The sequence below is a fragment of the Drosophila bipectinata genome, chromosome XR (genome assembly GCF_030179905.1).
Source record: "Drosophila bipectinata strain 14024-0381.07 chromosome XR, DbipHiC1v2, whole genome shotgun sequence".
Taxonomy (NCBI): domain Eukaryota; kingdom Metazoa; phylum Arthropoda; class Insecta; order Diptera; family Drosophilidae; genus Drosophila; species Drosophila bipectinata.
The window spans coordinates 20434229-20455430 of NC_091735.1; the positions used below are offsets into that span (position 1 = coordinate 20434229).

General features: G+C 46.6%; 3 protein-coding genes across 6 annotated transcripts; 2 read left to right on the plus strand and 1 right to left on the minus strand.

Annotated features, from left to right (window-relative positions):
- The first annotated feature begins 54 nt into the window (after positions 1-54).
- Positions 55-19815, plus strand: Dora (zinc finger SWIM domain-containing dorado). 4 transcript variants are annotated; one of them, XM_017251928.3, is made up of 9 exons: positions 55-1762; positions 12854-13096; positions 13167-13330; positions 13393-13703; positions 13768-18205; positions 18259-18566; positions 18983-19321; positions 19394-19543; positions 19605-19815. In XM_017251928.3, exons 1-9 carry the CDS (start codon positions 1426-1428, stop codon positions 19669-19671), a joined length of 6357 nt encoding a protein of 2118 aa, XP_017107417.2. In that variant the 5' UTR covers positions 55-1425; the 3' UTR covers positions 19672-19815. The 4 variants fall into 4 exon arrangements, with proteins under 4 accessions (XP_017107417.2, XP_017107419.2, XP_017107418.2 ...); XM_017251930.3 differs by having other exon boundaries at positions 18280-18566; XM_017251929.3 differs by having other exon boundaries at positions 12857-13096.
- Positions 5927-7483, minus strand: LOC138925560 (angiopoietin-related protein 3-like). Its single transcript, XM_070276325.1, has 4 exons — positions 7292-7483; positions 6622-7234; positions 6086-6570; positions 5927-5986 (listed from the first exon to the last, which is right to left on the minus strand). Exons 1-3 carry the CDS (start codon positions 7358-7360, stop codon positions 6182-6184), a joined length of 1071 nt encoding a protein of 356 aa, XP_070132426.1. The 5' UTR covers positions 7361-7483; the 3' UTR covers positions 5927-5986; positions 6086-6181.
- LOC122321893 (uncharacterized histidine-rich protein DDB_G0274557-like) lies at positions 19696-20565 on the plus strand. Its single transcript, XM_043212944.2, has one exon. It carries the CDS (start codon positions 19696-19698, stop codon positions 20563-20565), a length of 870 nt encoding a protein of 289 aa, XP_043068879.2.
- The last annotated feature ends 637 nt before the right edge of the window (positions 20566-21202 follow it).

Here is a 21202-nt window from a genome sequence, read left to right on the forward strand (position 1 = left end):
TCGATATATCGATACATTGGTATTTTGATACATTATCAACAACCCTAGTGCCAACTGACAAACGGCCACACAGACAGCTGTGGAATATAGGAAGCAAAGTGGACTGCGCGACAACGATGGGTAAAAACAAAGCCCCCTGCAAAAGTGTTCGAAAAGCGTGTTTAAAATCAAACAAATCGTAATTTCGGGGCCCCAATCGACGGCTAGGGAGCTTGGGCGTCGAGTGCGGATGCGAATGCGGATCAATTTCGTAACGATAACGGGTAACGGAGCGAGATCGAGATCGAAGCGACAAAACAAAAAGAAAAAAAGGCAAAGGCACATATACACAAAGAAAGAAGGCAAAAAGCCATTTTTACATTTAACATTTTTACATTTTACATCTTTCATTCTGCCGTTGCTAGCCGTTCATTAATAACCCAAAAAGTGAAAAATAGAAATTTTAACGGAATAGGGGGAAAAAAGTGTTAATATATATCCAATATATTGATGTTGTGTGCTGCAGCAGCGCCGCCGTCGACGCGGACAGAGGTAGAGGCAGTGGCAGAAGCAACGGCAGCGACAGCAGCAGCGGCAGAGCCGTCGACGCACTAAATGTTTTGTACATAAAATAAAGAAAACGAAGAATACCACAAAATTATAAATAAAAATTACAAAAAATAAAAAAAACAACGTAGTTTTTAAATAAATTTAAAAGAAATCTTTAAGCATAAATATACAATATATATAAACGTAAATAAAAGTAATAATAACTAATTAACACTAATTCGATACGAGAGAGCATCGCGACGGCTGGAGAGAACAACGCGACGAAAGAGAGGAGACGCAGTGAGAGAGAGGGAACGGAACGCTCAGCAAAATTCGCCTTTTACACGATTTTTCAATTGAGCGGTTTGGCACATCCAGCAAAGAGACCCCAAAATAAAGATACAAATAAATAAATAGCATAAAACATCCATCCAGATATTCAGAAATCCAGGATCCGAGAAATCCGAAAAGAAATCGGACGGAGAGAAGCAAACGCTACGACGAGTGAGGAAAATAAACAAAACACACCGAGGTGGATATAGAAAGAGGAAGCATTATCAGTAGCAGCTGAAGGAATAACAGTAAACACACAATCATACACACACACATACGCGCATACTCACTCACACAGACACGCTGGCGAATCGAAACGGCAGAGGAGGCGACGCAGGTGGCGCTGGTGGAGCTGGAGCTAATGCTGGATCAGGAGCCGGCGGTGGCGGTGGCGGTGCAGTAGCCGCCTCTGCTCGAAACAACAATGGAGGAGCCGGAGCCGGAGGAGCGGCTGCAGTCGGCGCTGGCGCCGAAGGAGCTGCAGGAGGTAATGGAAATGGAAATGGCAACGGTGGCAATGCAGGAGGTGGCGGCGGTGGCGGCAACGAATGGAATCCCGAAGAAATGGATCGCTTCAGCTTTGACGACTCCATTCGGTTCGAGGAGGATTCACTGTGCAGCTGGAGCTCTGAGCCGGAGTCGCTGTGCAACAACTGGCGCGGCTGGAAGAAGCCCAGCAACGCTGCTGGCAGCGGCGCAGGCAGTGCCTCCGGCGGCGGTCTAGGTGGCGCCAACGGCCTGGGCATTGGCGGTGCTGGCGGTGGTCCATCCTACGGTTCAACGGGCGGCAACGGTGTACCCGGATCCGGAGCTAATGGTTCATGCACCCCGGGCGGCGTGGGCGGTGCCAATGGCAGTTCGGCGGCAATGTCCTCGGTATCCACCTGCGGTCGATATTGTGGTGAGTGGCTTTAATAACCATTATGCATATTTTCATTTAGTGCTTTGGGACAGGAATGGTCTTGATTGGTTTGATACCGTTATACTAGAGTGAGGTTAAGACCGCTACTTGAATAATTTTTTAGAGAAAATGTTCAAAATTAATAATACTAGTAGGTTGACAAAGGTATCAATAGAATAATACCTTCTCAGAATATAGTATAATACCTTGAGACAAGAATGGTCTTGATTGGGTTGATACCGTTACAACAGAAAGAGGTTAAGTACGATATTTTAAATTTTTATGAAAATTAAATCATCTCTGTTGATAGACAAAGAGTTTAGTATAATATTAGCCTCAAAGGATATTTTGTGGCTTGTTTTGAGACAAGAATGTTCATGATTTAATGGATAATCTTAAATGAGAGTGAGGTTAAGACCGTTATTTGAACATTTTTAATGAAAAATCAATCAAAATGAAAATGATTTTAATCATTTCAGTGGATAGACAAAGAATTTCATCTTGGAACAGGTTCTTACATGTTTTAAGACAAGAATGATAATAGATACCGTTAGGTAAAAGCTAGGTTAAGACCGTTATTTTGATGAAATAATATAAAAATTAATTAATTTTTGTTATCTTAGAAAAGATAAAGTCAAACACAAAAGTTATAGTAGTGGTATATCCATTAATACTCAAAATACCAACGATCGATGTGGCAACCCTGTATGTGGCCTGAAATTGCACGCGTGACCTTTCGCTGTTTGTAAATTCTGTAAAATTGGCTTATGTGCAATAACACCAACACCAACAACAACAACAACAAGCGGGCTGTAATTGCGACTGTGCCTGGTCTGCAATTGTCTTTTGTTTCCCCCCTCCTCTCTCCTCTCTACTCCTTGATGTCCTCCGCTTATCGCTAAAGTCAAAATCACGACTTTACGTGGTGGCCAAGTTCTCTCTTTTTTTTTTTGTTGTCTCCTTTTTTTTATGTTTTGCTTCTCCTTTGTCTTTTCTTTTTTTTTTTTTTGTGGCCTATTACATATTTCTGTATGTGCTGTGTATCCCCATTCGTGGTACTTGGTGCGAGGGCATTGTTTTTGGGTACCTGGTGGGAACACGTAGCAGTCGTCGATGCCTCCGGTATCCTGTGCTGCTCAGCTGCATTATCATGTAATCTGGCTGCGACTGCGCAGCCTAGTCCTCTTTCTTTTTTACTTCTTCTTCTCCTTATCCTTGGATTCTCATTGCACTTACATATGTACATATCTCTTCCACTCGTTCGCCCTTGCCTGGCCGAGTTCCTTTGTTCCCTTTCTCGTGAAGAGAAGACAAGAGAGAGAGAGAGAGAGGGAGAGGGAGAATGAGAGCAAGAATAAGGAGCTATGACCTTAAAGAACACCATAAATATTTTCTCGTTTTTATTTAAGAAACTAATAGTACTTGGTTGTATTACCTGTCTGCGTCCTGGTCTATGTCCTTTTTCTTTCATATCCTGCCTCTTCAGCTGTTATTTACCGTTATGTTTTAGGATTTTCAAAGTCATATCTTTCAGATTTTCCATCTATTTTTCATAGTATTCTTATCTATTATGGTTCTTCATCTTTTAGTTACCGTTATTTTAATTTAGTTATAGGGTTGTCAGGGTTAGAAATGATATCGATAGATAAGAGTCCTGTGATATCTAGACGTTATAGCTGTTAATTAAATTTCAAGATATTGTTTCTAGTGTTTTTGAAAAAGTATCTTGTAATTTTTTCACTATTTTTCAATCTATAAGATAAATTTTTGGTTTAAGATACATTCTGGTATTTTTGGTATTTCTTTTTTTGTACTATTCTAGTTCTAAGGATATTCGAAAGTGATATATTTTAGTTACTTCTGCTAGATCTCAATCTATAACAGAGGTCGGCACGGCCCTATCTCGGGGGCATAGGAAATTTCTCTGCCCGAGCTCTGCCACACACACACAGTATAAATGTGTGAAACGTCATGCTCAAAGCCTACTTTCTGCTATTCGTTACTAACACTAATGCGGTAAAATCATATCAATGTATTGGGGTGCCGACCTCTGATCTATAAGATAGATTTTTTGGGCGAGATACATTTCAGTCTTTTAACTTTTAATTTAATATTATTTATTTTTAATATTATAATTTTAGGGTTTTGTGAAATAATATCTTTTATTCACTACCACTAACTATTAATCTATAAGATAATTCTCGCTTAAAGATACATCTGAGGAGGTGTTGGCTGGGAAATCGTCATGAAAAACAGCTGAAATGACAACACCAGCTCTAGGTGTGTGTAAGTGGTGTGTGTGTGTGTGTGTGTAATTCCTAAAACCAATGCCAGCTGCATTTTCATGCTCGAGAGACATAATAACCGAAACAACAACAAAAACTATATAACTATAGCCTCAAAACGCAGCGCGTAGCCTCGTCTTCTGCTTCTTCTACTTGTTCTTCAGCTGCTGCTTCTCCTACTTTATCGTCTTGTTCTTTGTCGTCATCATCCCGCCATGGCATGGGCCTCGTTTGGGTTGTTGTGTCAAAGAACCTTTTCAAGGATACCACCACAACCTGCCCGAGGGGGATGTAATAAAAATAAAGACGACGACGACGACGACGACGACGCAGCCAGAGGAGTCGTCGTCGTTGTCCATTATTCCCTTTACACCTTGCCAAACCAATCCCCCTCCTCCTCCTCCTCCTCCTCCTCCATTCGACACACAATCCTCGGATGGATGGATGATGATCCAGGATTGTCATTTTTGATTTCCAAGGTATGGATTTTCTGTCCATTACAGACAGGAAATTCATGGTCTCTGCATTTTGTAATACGATTCTATTGCTATCGGGGTGTATGCGGGGGTAAAAGATTCGGTTTTGGATTCAGAATCGGGAATCATGAACAGAGCTCAAAGGGTGAGTACTTTTTATAGCCTGAACACACTAGATGGATGTCATAAGAAGTCAGGAAAGTTAGAGGTTTAACTACCTATGGTTTTATTTTAAAGGTACTCAGGGCAGGGCAAGGATATATGTATATATATATATATGTACATATAAGATATATTTTTGATCTAATCCTAATCCTCTAGTCCTAACCTCTAGTTCAGAGTCTATCTCTTCTCTTTGGCGTATTCCAAGGAATGACTCGAGTTCGACTTCCCATGGTGTGAAATATTTTATTTATTTATAAATTTTTTTTCTAAAATAAAATAAAAACATTCATTAATAATTCTTATTTAAGATTTAATAATATTTGATTTTTATTTCTATGGATATTTCTGCAAAATTAATACTCGAGCTCTACACCCCATGGTTTGAAATATTTTATTTACTTAGTTTTTAATTAAAAAACACATACTTTCTCTCCCGTTTCCGAATCTGACAAGTGTCTCCCGTTTTTTGTGGGCAGATTCGTGAATTGTGTATATTCGTGAAATTGTTGCCGCATGAACGCATCGCATGCAATGACCCCGAATAAACCGAACCCGTGGTATGGTCACGCTGCTGCACTGCTGACAATGCAACGCAACTGCGGCTCCAATGCATTATACTGCCCATATTATTAGTAGGTTTTTTGTTTTATTATTTTATTTTTTGTTGCGTGTTTTAAGTGGTCGGCGCTGCCGCATGTCATCATCTAATTAGTGGGTCGAGGCTTGTTTGCTCAGCGCCAGAAGGCACTGCCGGCGGTGTCAATTTCGAATTGGAATCGCGCTCGGCCAGTGACCAGAATTTCGCATTATACGTCCATGTATGTACTGTATCTGTTTCTGTATCTGTATCTGTATCTGTATCTTTTGTGCACTTTCGTCCTGAAAAGACCGCCAAAAATGTTCCAGAAAAATAAGACAACCTAGCTACAAAAATAGCTATTAAAACTACAATATATTTTATTTATTATTTATTTTATTTTATTCTCTCATTTGAATATGATTTTAAAGATTTTTTTAGATTTTTAAATTTTTAAAAATGTGGAACACATCTCCCTCCCTATTGTTATAAATAATATATTTTCTTTATCTCCTACTATTTTTTATGTATTCTTTATTAATTTTTATGTTTTATATATATTTTATTTTCTTTTTAATTTAAAAAACTTTTTAATTTATTTTGTTCTATTAAACGCATATACACACATACACGCATATCGTCAAAGTCGTCTTAGAATCGCTCTTTTCTTTTTTAATCCTTTCTTCGGATCATTACAGAAAACGAATTAAAGAGCCAATTTCTATCAAATGAAAATATAATTAAAATAAGTCATTTTGTTATTAGTTATTTAAAATGTTTCCATTTGGGGATAAAAGTAAGGTTAAACTAGAGTACATACCCATGCTTGAACCAGAATCCAAAGTCCATTCTCTTTGCCCAATTACGATCGGGATCTCCATCCTCATCTCGATCCCAGGTGGAAAACTTGACTTGCCTAAGTTTCGGAAATAAGGGTCCTGTACACCCTTTGGTTAGCTTTCACCATATAGCCTTCGCTTCGATTCCCAACGACAAAGTTGTCGCATTTGTAAGGACCTATTCTTAACTCATAGGAGTTTTTAGATGTCAGGAGGTGCAATCGTTCAAGTCCGATAAAGTATTTATCGTCCCCCTGCGTCCCGACATCTCCGATTCCTCTTTCAAATTCCTCATACGTGCGATTAAAATAATTTGTTTTACCCAGATGGTTATAAACAATCATCCAACCAGATCCAATCCACTTATTTGAGAAACAGACCACTTTAAACGGATCTGAACCTGGAATTTGGATTTCTTGAAGGATCATAGTTTCATTTGGGATTTGCGGACACCGATCTGGAATAGCTAATGAATTCGATGTTTTATTTTTCACATTCTTGGGTTCTGCCAACTTACCTTTGGAGGGTGGAGGTTGTTGCTGGACTGTCCTGGTTGGTGATGGACTGGCTGTTCTATTATCCGAATTTATATTCTTTACTATTTCGCCCAATTTGGCAATGTCGTCGCGAAGTATTTTTGTAGCAAGTTCATTTGTTTTATTTGATTCACTAATTTTATCTTTTAGTAATTTGATCTCCACATTTTTTGAATCTATTTGAGCTTGTAGATTTTCGACTTCAATCAACCTATTTTGCAAGTCCGATTTATCCTTTTGCAAGGCCGATATATCCTTTTGCAAGTCCGATATATCCTTTTGCAAGGCCGATTTATCCTTTTGCAGCTGTGATATAAGTTCCAGTTCTCTTCTCTGCAATTCCGAATGGCTTTCCTGCAAATCTGAATACTTTTTCTGCAAATCGGAGTAGTTTTTCTGGAACTGAGATATCTGGCCATTATGTTCCTGACCCTTTTTCTCCAAGTCCGTGTTCTTTTTCTTCAACTCTGAGTAGTCCTTTTGGAATTGGAATTCTTTTGCCTGAATCTTCTCAAAGTACCTCAGGAGGGGCTTCACGATCGGATGACAGACCGCCGCGCAGTCGTCCTCCTGCTCTTCAGTGAGATAACAAGACTGTGAAATAGAATTTAAATTATTTTTTGAAATAAAAAAACTCGAAGCGGGTATTACTTCCTCCGATCCCAGGGTGACGGTAATAAAAAAAGTCACAGAGATGAGCACCACGGAAAGGATCTTCATTTTCTATTTGTGTGGCTACTGAAGGAAGTCTTCTGAAAGAACCACTAAATAATTTGAACTGATTCTGCCAGACTCTTGGCTCCAGGTTTTTAAAGCATCCCAGAGCTTGAGATGAGCTTGAGCTTGTGGGTTCTGATAAGATAAGACTTTCCTCGAAATGGGGACATTAAGTTCAGAACTATTAGGGGTTCTTCTAGAGTAAACATTTGAAAAAATTAAAAATTAATTGTTTTATTTAATAGGTTAATGTTCAACAATATCTCTTTAAAAAAATTTTAAAAAATTTTCATTTTTTTTCGAATTGTTTTTTAGTTGTAGCGAACGGCTAGAAACACGCATTTCTCGACACTAATTTTGGCAAAAATATTCCTAAAATATTTCCCAATCGCACAAAGCACAAACATTATAAATTTACAATTTCTTTATCTAAAAAATTAACATTGGAAAAAATAATGTGGAAAAACAAACAATGTGGAAATATAAAAATCGTATATTTTAATGAATTCTTTAAACCGCTTGAAATATTTGTAAGCCCCTAAACTAGAACACCCCCTTAAAAGACGATTGAAAAATTTCGAATGGGATGTCAAGGGTCAGAAAATATTTGATTAGCAACAAGAACTATATATACATATATAAATATATATAAATATATATATGACTAAACTAATATTACGAGGTTTTGGTTGCTAATAAAATATTTTCTGATCTTTGACATCCCATCCGGAATAATATATATACATATATTCCCCAAATTAAAAGAGCATTTTAAATGAAATTAAATGACGTCATAGTCGTCATTTGCCTTATCGGCAACAATTAAAAATATATGTATTTGCTTATTAATTAAATATGTATAGAGTATTTATAAAAATATGAAACTAAAAAAAATATATACACATAAATAACTCAGACTAAAATGTATTAAACATATAAATATATATTCATTAGTATGAATATTACTTATATATTAGTTAGTTATAGTTATATTAGTTATAGTATGAATCGTTAGCTGAAAGTTAATATTTAGTTAATATTTCTGAGATGGTGGCGGAGCCAGTAATACCTTTTCTTTTATTCTCATTCATCCAACTTTATATATTTGTATATTTATATTATTATTTATTATTATTTATATTATTTAATATTTAAATAATTGAAAAGATGCCTAGAATTTTGCCGAGTTTTGAATTCGAAAAATAGTAATAATTGAAATAAAAAATCCTTCGTCCTTGTTCTAGTTTTATATATTTCGATATATTTTTGAATATTTAATAAACAATGCCAGGGTTTCCTCAATTATAGCTGCCATCCAGTTTTATTCAAATCAGACCGGGTAGAATATATCATCTATAAGTTTAATTACATCCATGAGTACTATTTCCCTTTGACGATGTCCATGATAATTCAACTATAAGATACTCTAGTCGATAGATGTGGTCCTTTTACAAAATGATAGGTTGTGAGTGAAACAGTGTTGATAAACATCGTGTTGTTAACCCTTAAACGGTGACACGGGTCACGAAATGATTCATTCTACCAAGTGCATGGGAAATACCTATGAGTAATATCCATTGAGAACTTAAAAATTCGAAAGAAAATCCAAACATTCGCTTATAAACGCAACCAACCAGTGTGCTATATAATATTCTATATAGTACTATTTTGGAGAGCAAGAGGGCGGTATGACGAATGCATTCTCCATAGAGGAGTTGGCTCTCAGTTAGTTAGAGGTGCCTGAACCTCTCTGGGCCAACGCTGTTTGGTAATCACGAAAAAATAACTGGAGCATGAGGCCTTGTGTTATATGTACACCCACCAATCCACTATGTTTATGGTAACGGGCATATATGGTAGAAATGGAAAACAAATGGAAATTCAAGTAAACAAACAAACTTAAAAGAATAATAAATAAAATTAAAGAGAGTCAAAGGCTCGAAAGCTCAAATCGTCCAAAATAAAGACAATGCCAACCTGTTTGAAGGGGAAACATTAGCCTTGAAGGAGGAACATCTACACGAATCGGTTAATCAACCTCTTCCAATCGAATCTGAGTCATGCATGCCTCTTTCTCTTCATCGCCTTCGTCCGGGGTTAAAGTACTTCTGCTATATACATAGATATATGTGTATGTTCTTTGAGAAGATATTAAATGCCGATGAACTTAAATGCCCTACTTCCTCAGCCAAATTGCGGTTAATCAGGTAATATTAATTATTTTCCTGTGGCCCTGGTCTTAATTACATTTATGGCGAAAAATATAATTAATAGATACGTCGTGTTCGAAAGCTCTTAAACTAATTTTTAGCCTCCCCTGGATCTGGATATGGGGCTGAGGTGCCAAAGTGTCTGAAAATTAAGCGACGACAGCGGCATAGTGCTGGCGAGTGGTGGGGATTGGTGATGGGGGATGGGAATGGAGAGGTCAGGTTGGGGGGTTGAGACACGAAGAACCAGACAGAACGAACGAGCCGACAAACGAGCAAAGGAAAACAAACAAAAAAAAAAATAAAACAATGGAGCTTCATTCCCTCGAAAGCGAGAGATGCCCAACCAGCTTTTATTTTTGTTTTCATTTTTTTTTTTCAACTTTAATAATATTTTAAATATTCAAGAGCTTGATGGGAGAACAATTATGGTGCGTCGGGGTCACCAATTAGGTCAAAATGGCTGTAGAATTTTGTTAGTTTTGATTTTCGGTTTGTCTTCAAGGATTTCTATAATTTTTGTCCTTCTATCGGACCCGCAAGACTTACTGTCCGTTTGTCCGCCTGTCCGTTATTCAACCTGTCCGTTGTTTCATACCACTGGTAGGCCCGTCTATTATTTAACCTTTTTCGCTATAAGGCATTCTATAAAATGGACCATAAGTTTTGGACATATTATTAGAATATCCACAAGTCATCTAGTCCTGTTGGAAGTCTGTCGGTTCACCTGTCCGTTTGTCCGTCTGTCCGCAAGGCCGTCTATAATTCAACAAAAGGTGTCTTATAGACTTCTTCGACTTCTATAGACACATATTTGACTTAGATGTCGTAAGAGTCTGTCCTATAACTATAACTCTATAACTATATAGTCTAGGTATAGTATAAGCTATCTATACCTATAACTCATCTATCTATGACTCAGTATCAGTTCCTTCTTAAGACAAATATCTTTAAAAAAATGTGATAAAAACCAACAAATCGAACAGAAATGCAATCCACAGAACTGGAAACCCTTGGCGGAACCTCTGAAATGGTTTGTTATTTCCCATCTGAAACACAATATCCCCCTATAAACCTCAATATCCTCAATAAAAAAAAAATACGAAAAATGCCTATTTGAAGATTATTTTGTTTGTATTATTTTTAGTTTATTTTTTTTTAAAGCAAAGGGGGACGAGAGCCCGAGACCTTTAAAATGCAGGCCACTGCTCTTTGGGGTCTTCGCCGCCCATTTGTTTATTTGCAGGCCAATTCATTGAATTCTTTCATGTTCTCTTATTTTCTTTTTATTTATTTATTTTATTTTTTTGTTTTAATTCTTTATTTATCTGTGGGACAACTCAATTGCGTTGCGACAACGATTAGCTTACGCAGAATTGCGTCTAAATTAAGGGGAACAAGACACACATGCAGTCTCAGGCTTAAGTTCCAGTAAGAGAATGACCCACATGGAGCTTTTTACTTTGAAAAAAATTTTAATATTAAATGAATGGCTTTATGGTCATTATTTTCTTTAGGTGTAGAAAGCCCCTGTTGCTGGTTCTTTCTTTTTTATTTTTCCTGGTCATTGGCCGGTCATTACAAAAAAAAAGAAAAGAAAAGGAAAGTTCTTTAATTAATAAAATACCCGGACATGTGTGGTAGCTTCGCTTCAGTCTTTTGTTTCTGTGTCCGCCTGCATGCCTTGATGGCGGCCCTAGAATTATGGCATTAGTCACTTGGTCCCTCTGTTAATTAATGACTCTTTTCATCAAGGAAGAGTTGAAAGTTTTAGAAGTAAACTTGACTAGTCACTAAATTAATGTTATTAGTTTGAAGAGCAATTCTCTATCCCTTATAATCATAATCCCATACCAAAATCCTTTTAAAAATCTCAGAAATATTTGAAGAAATTAATAAGAGCCCCTTATAACACCTATAACTAAATCTCTGTCTTTCATAAATGCCATTTTTAACTTAAACACCATCTATAAAGAGTGCTAGTATTAATGCTTATACTATCCTATTATAGCTATAATATAATACAGCCCAAAAGACCCAAAATCTTAAAATAAGTTCATATGTATAATGGTTCTAATACACCTTCTATATGTCGATTAAGACTCCCTTTCCTGGGATATCGTGGGGCTGGGAAATGGCTAAGAAGTTTCCTCTTCATCCTCGTTGGGGTTCCTACTAGCCAGTGCCTCGTGATGACTCTGATAGCCGTGCTGGTGCGAGTCCTTTCCATCCTTAATAGCTGGGATGTTATTTTCATTGAGAGATTCTTAGAGTCAAAGTTTAAATGAGACTTAAAATTATCTGTAAAAATTAAAAAAATCTGAAAGTTATGTTATATAAAAAATTATAGGAGAAAATAATTAAATAAAAAAAATTAATCTTCAAAAAAAAAAAGATACATTTCTTTCTAAGAAGATACATTTTTTAAAAATCTCAGGTTTTTCTTGAAAAAATGGAAATATTATTAATCTTATTCTTAAAAATCCTTAAAAAATAGCAGATTTCTGTTAAAAATCATAGATCTTCCATAAAAATCGGACATCCCCTTTTATAATACGGGGAACAGTCCACAGTTTATATCTTCCAATATTCATATCCCCAATCCTTCAAAGGAATACTTGAAAAAAAAAAGAAAATTCGTAGATTTTCCTAGAAAATTCCTTAACTTGAGTGTGGGATGAAAACTCATGTAGGCATCCATAACGCCCCAAAGGTGGCTATATCTGAGGATGATTAGGTCTGATCCTCGAAGAAAACTTTTGAATTGGTTTGAGGGTCTAATCTTCGAGAGGAATCCTCGAAAAACAATGTAGAAAGGTTCCTTTACTTCAAAAAGAATAAGTCCCGCCTTAAAAATTAGGGAAATCATAGGTATAATCCATAATGGACCCAGAGGTGGCTATATGTAAGGATGATTAGGTCTGATCCTCAAGAGGAATCCCTAAAAAAAACTGTAGAAAGGAACCTTAACTTAAGTTTTGGGGAAAGTATTGGTGGAACTTATAATACACCTAAAGATGGCTTGTTAGGGTATTTAGGTTTAGGTATAATCCTCAAGAGAAGTTCCTAAAAAAATGAAGATATATGTAGGTTCCTTACCCCAAATGTTGGGGGAAAGATGGCTATATCTTTGGACGAATAGGTCTAACCCTCAAGAAGAGTACTTGAAACAATTATAGATACCACCAAATATGTCCACTTCTAAGGAAGATTAGGTCTGATCCTCGAGATCTGAAACATAATTTTCCAAAAAGTAGTCTAATTTGTTTTCATTTCTTCCGACCAGAAGTTTCCACATTGGCCGAGCTGGCTGCTCGATGCGTGGCCTCCTATATACCCTTCGAGCTGGTGGAGCATGTGTATCCGCCGGTGCCGGAACAGCTGCAGCTGCGCATCGCCTTCTGGAGCTTTCCGGACAACGAGGAGGACATACGGCTGTACTCCTGCCTGGCCAACAGCTCGGCGGATGAGTTCAATCGCGGCGATCAGCTCTTCAGGCTGCGCGCCGTCAAGGATCCACTGCAGATAGGTGAGTGCTACGTCCCAGGATGCTCCCTGCCGGGTGATTAACATTGAATCTCCTCCTGACTCCTCCATAGGCTTCCATCTGTCGGCCAGTGTGGTGAACCAATCGCCGAGGGTCTACTTCAATGTGGCCGTCACCTTCGACCGGCGACGCATCTCCTCCTGCAACTGCACCTGCACCTCCTCCGCCTACTGGTGCTCCCACGTGGTGGCCGTCTGTCTGCATCGCATCCATTGCGTGAGTATTTCATGAAGGTACTCCAGCTCCTCCGCGGCTAAACACACCTTCTCCCCTTGCAGCCCCAGGAAGTGTGCCTCCGTGCACCCGTGTCCGAGTCCCTGACGCGCCTGCAACGCGACCAGCTGCAGAAGTTCGCCCAGTATCTGATCAGCGAGCTGCCCCAACAGATTCTGCCCACGGCCCAGCGTCTCCTGGACGAGCTGCTCAGCGCCCAGCCGACGGCCATTAACACGGTGTGCGGTGCCCCAGATCCCACGGCCGGGGCCTCGATCAACGACCAGACCAGCTGGTATCTGGACGAGAAGACGCTGCACAACAACATCAAGCGGATCCTCATCAAGTTCTGCCTGCCCGCGCCCATCGTCTTCAGGTGAGTTCCCGGCGATTTCCGGCGATCCTTTCGATGAAATAACCCCCCACCATGTCCTTCACAGCGATGTCAACTATCTGACGAACTCGGCACCTCCGGCGGCGGCGGAGTGGAGCTCCCTGCTGCGACCGTTGCGTGGTCGGGAACCGGAGGGCATGTGGAATCTGCTGTCGATTGTGCGGGAGATGTACCGACGCTGCGACCGGAACGCTGTCCGCTTGCTGGAGATCATAACGGAGGAGTGCATGTCCTGCGACCAGATACTCACCTGGTGGTTCCAGACCAAGCTGACCCTCATGATGGGCTCCCACGGCCACTCCGGCGGCAAGCACTCGAACACCCACTCCAACTCGACGGCCCTGCAGCACGCCTGCAGTTCGCTGTGCGACGAGATCGTGGCGCTGTGGCGCCTGGCCGCCCTCAATCCCGGCCTGGCGCCGGACGAAAGGGACATGCTGCATGCCCAGTTCACCGCCTGGCATCTGAAGATCCTCGACCGGGTGGTCAAGAGCCGGATGATGCCGCCGTCGTACACCAACAAGCACCAGCAGAACTCGCGCTCCGAAACGGAACTCTTCATTGGCTTCAAGCCGGCCATTGAGGCGTGCTACCTGGACTGGGAGGACTATCCCATCCCGGGAGTGACGCACACCCACGACACGAACCCCATCTACTACTCACCGTTCACCTGCTTCAAGCACACGGATCTCAACAATCCCGGCCAGCTGAACGCCACCCAGGCGCTTATGAAGAACAACAAGCACTACAACTACTTCAGCTCCTCCAGCGACCACGGCCTGCATGCCGGCGCCTTCAACCAGCGCATGGAGCGGCCGTTCCTGGTCTCCCGCTACCTACTCGGCGGCGGGGACATGGACCCGATGGGCGCCCTGCCCGCCGGCGCTAACGGCGGAGCCTCGTCCATGGGCCGCCAGTTCTCGGTGGCCGTGCTCGGGGCTGGGGGCCAACAGATGGGAGGCAGCGGGGTGGCTGTGGGCGGCGGCGGTGGAGGTGCAGCGTCCGGAGATGCGAATCCTTCCCAGAAGCAGCAGCAGCAGAAGGCGGCCGGCAGCAGCTCCAAGGGAGCGGGAGCGGTGGGAGCCGCGGCCGGCGATGGCAACCGGTCGAGCGCCAGCAGCGAGGGCTTCTGCGAGAACGACGACTTCGGCGGCGACACCAGTAGCAGCCACAACTACTGCCTGCCCGGCCAGGCCAGTGTCCCCGGCCAGAAGTCTGCCCTCACCGAATCCGACTCGCAGAGCAGCTTCGACGCCGTCTCCCAGCAGAGCAAGGACGATCCGCCCGCGGGTGGCCAGGAGCAGGCCTGCTCAACCTCCGACACCTCCTCGGCCTCGTCTGCCTCCCTGTCGGCCTCGACGGCATCGGGCAGCTCCAACAGTTCCACCTCCTCCATGCTGATGGCCGGCCAGGAGGCGGTCGGCGGGGTATCGGTTACCCAACAGGCACCGCGTCGCCTCAGCAAGGACGAGTCCTTCAGCAGCAGCAGTGATGAGTTCAACCACGCTACCAGCGCAGTGGGAAGGTCCGCAGCAGGCGGAGCAGCACCAGGTGTCGGGGGAGCCGGAACAGAAGCGGGCGGATCCAGTTCCCCCGCTGGCGGTGCCGCTGACGGAAGCGCAGGCTCCACAGCTGGCGGAGATGTGACGCCCGTACCGAGCACCTCGGCAGCAGCCAGAGCCGCTTTGGCTGCCAGTTCGAGTACCTCCGCGGCACCGACGCCCCACGCCGCCGAGGGGTTGGGAGCTCCCGTGGATCAGCCGAGCACTTCATCCGTGGCCGCACAGAGAGCGGCGGCCCACCAGAACGCCGTGGCGTCCGACAAGCCGCACGTCTTCTCCAATGTGCGACCCACGGAGGACGCCTGGGACATTCTCCTGGCCCGGGCCGAGGGCCTGCACGCCCACGGACACGGACGGGAGGCCTGCATCCTGGCCGTCCGCCTGGCGGAGCAGATGCTGGCCAATCCACCCAACCTGCTGCTGGAACTGCCCCCGGCGCCGAAGCGCAAGGGCAAGAAGCAGAACGTTAACCCCATTTCGCACCAGCTGACAGTGGTGGCCTCCGCCACGCTGAGCAAGTGCGCCTTCCTGTGCACGGTCCTGTCGGAGAACTCGGAGCACTACCACATCGGCTTCCGGATATGCCTGTTCGCGCTGGAGATGCCCCGTCCGCCGGCCAGCACCAAGCCGCTGGAGGTGAAGCTGGCCAACCAGGAGGCGGACATTTTGGCGCTGCTCAAGCGCCTCCCCCTGGGCTCCGCGGAGCTCCAGGTGATTCGCGAGCGGGCGGAGCAGCTGCGCAGCGGCACCTTCAAGACACGCGGCGAGGCCCTGCTGCCCATCAACCTGGCCACGTTCATATTCGACGCCCTGGTCACCTTCAGCTCGGCCGGCGGCTCGTCCAACGTCAACCTGGGCGCTGGGGGAGCCGGAGTGGCAACCGGCGGAGCTGGCCGGTCGGGCTTGGTCCCGTCCGGACCTCGGCTGCTGATGTACAAGCACAACGACGAGAATCTCGGCTTCGACGCCGCCGTGGCGGCTCTGGGGCTGAAGGCGAATGTCTCCGAGGCGGAGCACCCGCTCCTCTGCGAGGGAACACGGCGGCAGCGCGGCGATCTCGCCCTGACGCTGCTCTACCACTACAAGGACGAGCCGCGGAAGATAGCCAAGATCATGGAGAAGCTGCTGGACCGGGACATACACACGCTGCTGAAGGCGCCACTGCTGCCGGCCTACTACTCCAGCAATCCGCCGGTGCGGACGCCCAGCAACCAGCCGATGCGGCGCGAGGATCACGAATACGGCGGCGGCGGGGGATGTGCCTCCACCGGCTGCAACCCGATGGCCAATCTGTGCGAGCTCCTGCCCACGGACTACGGCAGCGTCGGCGGCAACAGCCGGCCGCACAGCTCCACCAGCGCCGAGCTGGAGCTGAGCATGTGCGCCCTGAGCATGGCCAGCAGCCAGTCGGGCATGGTGCCGACGGCGGGCACGGCCGGTGGCGGCGCCACGACTGCCAGCTCGGCCAGCACCAGCGGCAATCCCAGTGGCACGGCCGGAGGTAACGGAGGCAACGGCGGCGGAGGAGCTGGCGGCAGCGCAGGCGGCGGAGGAGCTGGCGGCGGCAATGGTGGTGCCAGCGCCACTGGAGGCGGAAGCACCAGCAGCAGCCGCAGCAAGGAGAGCCGCTACAAGGGCAAGCGGGCGTATCCTTCGATACCCAACCAACCTTCGGAGGCCAGCGCCCACTTCATGTTCGAGCTGGCCAAGAATGTGCTGACCAAGGCGGGCGGCAACAGCTCCACCTCGCTCTTCACCCAGGCCAGTACCAACCAGAACCACCATGGGCCCCACCGCGCCCTCCATATGTGCGCCTTCCAGCTGGGCCTCTACGCCCTCGGCCTCCACAACTGCGTCAGCCCCAACTGGCTGTCGCGGACGTACTCCTCGCACGTCTCCTGGATCCTCGGCCAGGCCATGGAGATTGGAGCGCCGGCCATCAGTTTCCTGATCGACACGTGGGAGGCCCATTTGACGCCACCGGAAGCGGCCGGCATGGCGGATCGGGCCTCGCGCGGCTGGGACAACAACATGGTCTATCCGGCGGCCGAGCTGGCGCTCTCTGTGCTGCCACATGCCGCCGCCCTGAATCCCAACGAGATCCAGCGCGCCATACTGCAGTGCAAGGAGCAGAGCGATCTGATGCTGGAGCGCGCCTGCCTCACCGTGGAAACTGCCGCCAAGGGTGGCGGCGTCTATCCGGAGGTACTGTTCCAGGTAGCGCGCTACTGGTACGAGCTGTACATGCGCAACACGCCCAACAACACCGACCACGAGCCCCACGACGACGGCCTTGACCACTCGGCCGTCAGTCTGAGTGCCCTGATCGAGTCCCAGCAGCAGCACGAGTTGCAGCAGCAACAGCAGCAGCAACAACAGCAGGCCGTGCAGCAGCAGCAACAGCAGCAGGTCGTCCAGCAACAGCAGCAGCAGATGGGTCTGGGCAATCCGGTGGGAGTGCCCGGTGGCGGAGGCGTCGGAGGAGGTCCGCCCGTAGCTGTGCCGCCGTCGGTGGGCAATCCCCAGGCCCAGTTCCAGCTGGCACCGATCGGACTGGCTCCGTACCCGCCGTACAGCTTCTGCCAGGGTCTGTACGCCCATCATGCGCACAACCTCAGCTACCCGCCCGGCCAGATGCAGATGTACATCTCGGCGGGTCCGCCGCCACCATCCCAGGCCTACGCTGGCTACCAGCAGGGGCCGCCGCCGCAGCAACAGCCCCCGAATCCCCAGCAGCAGCAGGTGCAGGTGCAGCAAGTCCAGCAGCAGCAACAGCAGCAGGTCCAGGTCCAGGTGCAGCAGCAGCAGCAACAGCCGGTTGTCCAGCAACAGGTTCCCATTGCCGGACATGCGCCACCGGGTCATCCGGGTCAGCCGCCCGCCGGCTTCCAGCCCCAACCGCCGCCCCCAGGTCCCTTCCAGGTAAGATCCATTGAAGCCTTCAAATTGTGGATATCCCTATAGAATAACCCCAGAAAATGTCATCGTATTTCCAGGCTCTGCCACCCCAGGCCTATCAGGCACTGCAGGCCGGTCCTCCCGGCCCGCCAATGGGTCCGCCCGGCTATTATGGTCCACCGCCGCCACCACCACCCAACGGACCGCCCGTGGGCGTGGGCGTAGGAGTCGGCGTGGGAGTGATGCCCATGCGCCAGCACCACAATCAGCACCAGCATCCCGTCTACTCGTTCATGCAACAGGCTCCGCCCCCACCGCCGCAGCAACAGCAGCAGGCACCGCCCTCCCAGCCGCCGGTGCGCCAGCGGCAACCGCATCAGTTCACGTAAGATATTGGCATAGGACATCCCTGTCACGGTCGCCATATTTGGGATTTTTATTTTAATTAAAGTGTTGTTGTTTTTCCTTACTGAGGATAAAGGCTTGCTTGCTATCTAAGTCTGCTGGAGCGTGAAGCCTCCACAAACATGGCGACCGTGACCTCTCCAAAGCATATAATACAGGACATCCCTGTCACGGTCGCCATATTTGGTGTTTTTTGTTAAAGAGGATTGTTGTACATTGTGGAGGATTCTAACTACAGGCTAACTATTTAACTAAGCCCGCTGGAGCTGAAAACCACCACAAACTAAGTCTCTAAACAAAACCCCAAAAACATGGCGACCGTGACATATCCCGAGAGAGATCTCCAAAAAAAGGGTTTAAACCACACTAATCCTTAATCTTGCTTTACTTGAACAGGCAAACCCAGCTGCGCTATTTACTGGCCGCGTACAACGTGGGCATGCTGGCCATGGAGACCTTGGCCCGGAGAGTGCACGACGATCGGCCGCAGGCCAAGTACGCCCGGAATCCGCCTTACGGCGAGGACGTCAAATGGCTGCTGAGGATCAGCAAGAAGCTGGGAACGCAGTATCTGCACCAGTTCTGCATATGTGCCGTCAACTCGATCGTCAGCCCGTTCGTCCTGCACGACGTGGCCATCGAATCGGCCCACTATCTGGGCAGGAACAACCACCAGCTGGTGATGCAGCACTTGCGCTCGGCCCTGACGCCGCTCGTACAAAAGTGCCAGCAAATGTGAGCTTAACAAATCATGGATTTCCCTTGGGATCTGGCTAATGTTTTGAGTTTGTGGGTTTCGTTTTGCAGGTACATCCAGTGCATCCACCAGAAGCTGTACCACCTGACGCAGGGTGACTACGAGGAGTTCGCCAGCATTGTGGTGGCCGCTCGCGCCGCCTTCCAGATCACACCCGAGGGCAGTGCCCAGTTCAAGGACTGGCTGCAGTCCATCAAGCGGTAAGTTGGTCTTCGATCTTCGAGAGGATGGCATTCTAACATTCGATCCTTTTTGGAACAGTTCCAAGTCGTGCAAAAAGGAGCTGTGGACGCAGATCAATGCGGCGCTGCAAAGCAACTCCAAATGACAAAGACTTGACTCCTGCAACCTGATGACGGCGGTGGCAACGGCGCAAGCAGCGGCAGCAGCAGCGGCGGTAGCAGCTGCCACAGCCACGGCAACGGCCACGGCAGTTGCGGCGACAGCAACCGCGGAGACGACGGCTTCACAGATGGGCAAGCCACCGGCCATGGCAGCCACCAACGGCAGCATCAGCAGCAGCAGCACCAACAGCAACACCATTGCGATGAGCAACAATCACAGCAACAGCACCATTAGCAACATAGGCAACGGCAATAGCACCACCACCGCCACCAGCGGGAACGGCAGCAGCAACAGCGATCCTGCCGGCGTACACAATCATCATCATCACCACCAGCACCAGCACCACAGCCGGCATCATCATTTGCTAGAGACACCAGCGAATGGAGCAGGAACCGGAACGGGCCTTGGAGGAGGAGCGGATGTTGCAACAGCAGCGGTGGCGGTAGCGAATCAACCAGCAACGCCGGTTGCAAGTGCAACTGGCAGCGAACGCAGACCACCATTGCTGGGTGCACCGCCGCCACCGCCACCTAGTAACGGCGGTAGCATCTCCACCAACAGCCGATCGGCGGCAGCAGCGGCCGCAGCAGCAGCAGCCATCGCCTACCACTCGCTGATGCCCAACTACTATCCCAGTTCGCGGCAGCTTCAGCACTTGCATGCCCATGCCAGCTCGAGGACTGGCCACCAGCTCCCACATCCGCTCCCGCACCCACAACCTCCCCCGCATCCGCACCCACATCCCCACTCGCACAACCAGCCGCAGCCGCATCCGCATCCACACGTACTGCCGCCGGCCACGCCCCACCACCAGCCGGCCGCCCACCCGGCCCAGTACCAGCTGCAGACGCTGAGCCACTACCATCAGCATCTTTAACACGGCATCGCTGTACGCACGGGTGGTACGCATGATGTTCCTCCTGCTGGGCTCCTACTTCCCGGAGGATGACGTCGAGGGCGTGGAGCGTCGGCGGCAGCTCCAGCGGCTCTCTGCGGAGACCGAAGCCGAGCAGCGGCGGTGCGTGGACGAGTTTCGGATGGCGCTCTGTCGCATGTTTCTGGTGTTGGTGGTGCTGGTGGGGTTGCTCTTTACGATCCTGCTGCTTCTCTGAAATTGTAATCCATGGCCCCGGCCCGGCTGTCCGAATCCCCGCCAGAAACCACCGTGTTTAGTTGATTTGGAATAACATTGTGTTTTGTATTTTTGTATATTTTTTCAATTTTATTTTGGTTTGGGTGTGCAGATTTTTGCAATTTCATCATTTTTTGTGTCGAGACTTTTTTTTTTAGACTGAGATATACATATGTGTGTTTATATATGTATGTCGAGAGCAAAAACAACAATGAATACACCCACAGACTCACACACCACCCACAAACACCCCCGAAAATATTGAGAAAATGGAAAAAAATACAAAAGCTCTGTTCGATTTTCAGAAAATGTGTTCAGTTAAACTAACGTATTTATAGACGATCTATCAGATAGTTTTCTACAGTTACAGTTACAGTTACAG

Bases quoted from the DNA above. Each gene is read 5' to 3' on its own strand.
- LOC122321893 (XM_043212944.2), top strand. From the start codon at position 19,696: ATGACGGCGGTGGCAACGGCGCAAGCAGCGGCAGCAGCAGCGGCGGTA.
- Dora (XM_017251928.3), top strand. From the start codon at position 1,426: ATGGATCGCTTCAGCTTTGACGACTCCATTCGGTTCGAGGAGGATTCA. The intron at 13,331-13,392 runs GTGAGTATTTCA...CTCCCCTTGCAG, and splicing joins GTCTGCATCGCATCCATTGC to CCCCAGGAAGTGTGCCTCCG. The intron at 13,704-13,767 runs GTGAGTTCCCGG...TGTCCTTCACAG, and splicing joins CCCGCGCCCATCGTCTTCAG to CGATGTCAACTATCTGACGA.
- LOC138925560 (XM_070276325.1), bottom strand. From the start codon at position 7,360: ATGAAGATCCTTTCCGTGGTGCTCATCTCTGTGACTTTTTTTATTACC. The intron at 7,235-7,291 runs GTAATACCCGCT...TCTATTTCACAG, and splicing joins TCACCCTGGGATCGGAGGAA to TCTTGTTATCTCACTGAAGA. The intron at 6,571-6,621 runs GTAAGTTGGCAG...CGAATTCATTAG, and splicing joins ACAACCTCCACCCTCCAAAG to CTATTCCAGATCGGTGTCCG.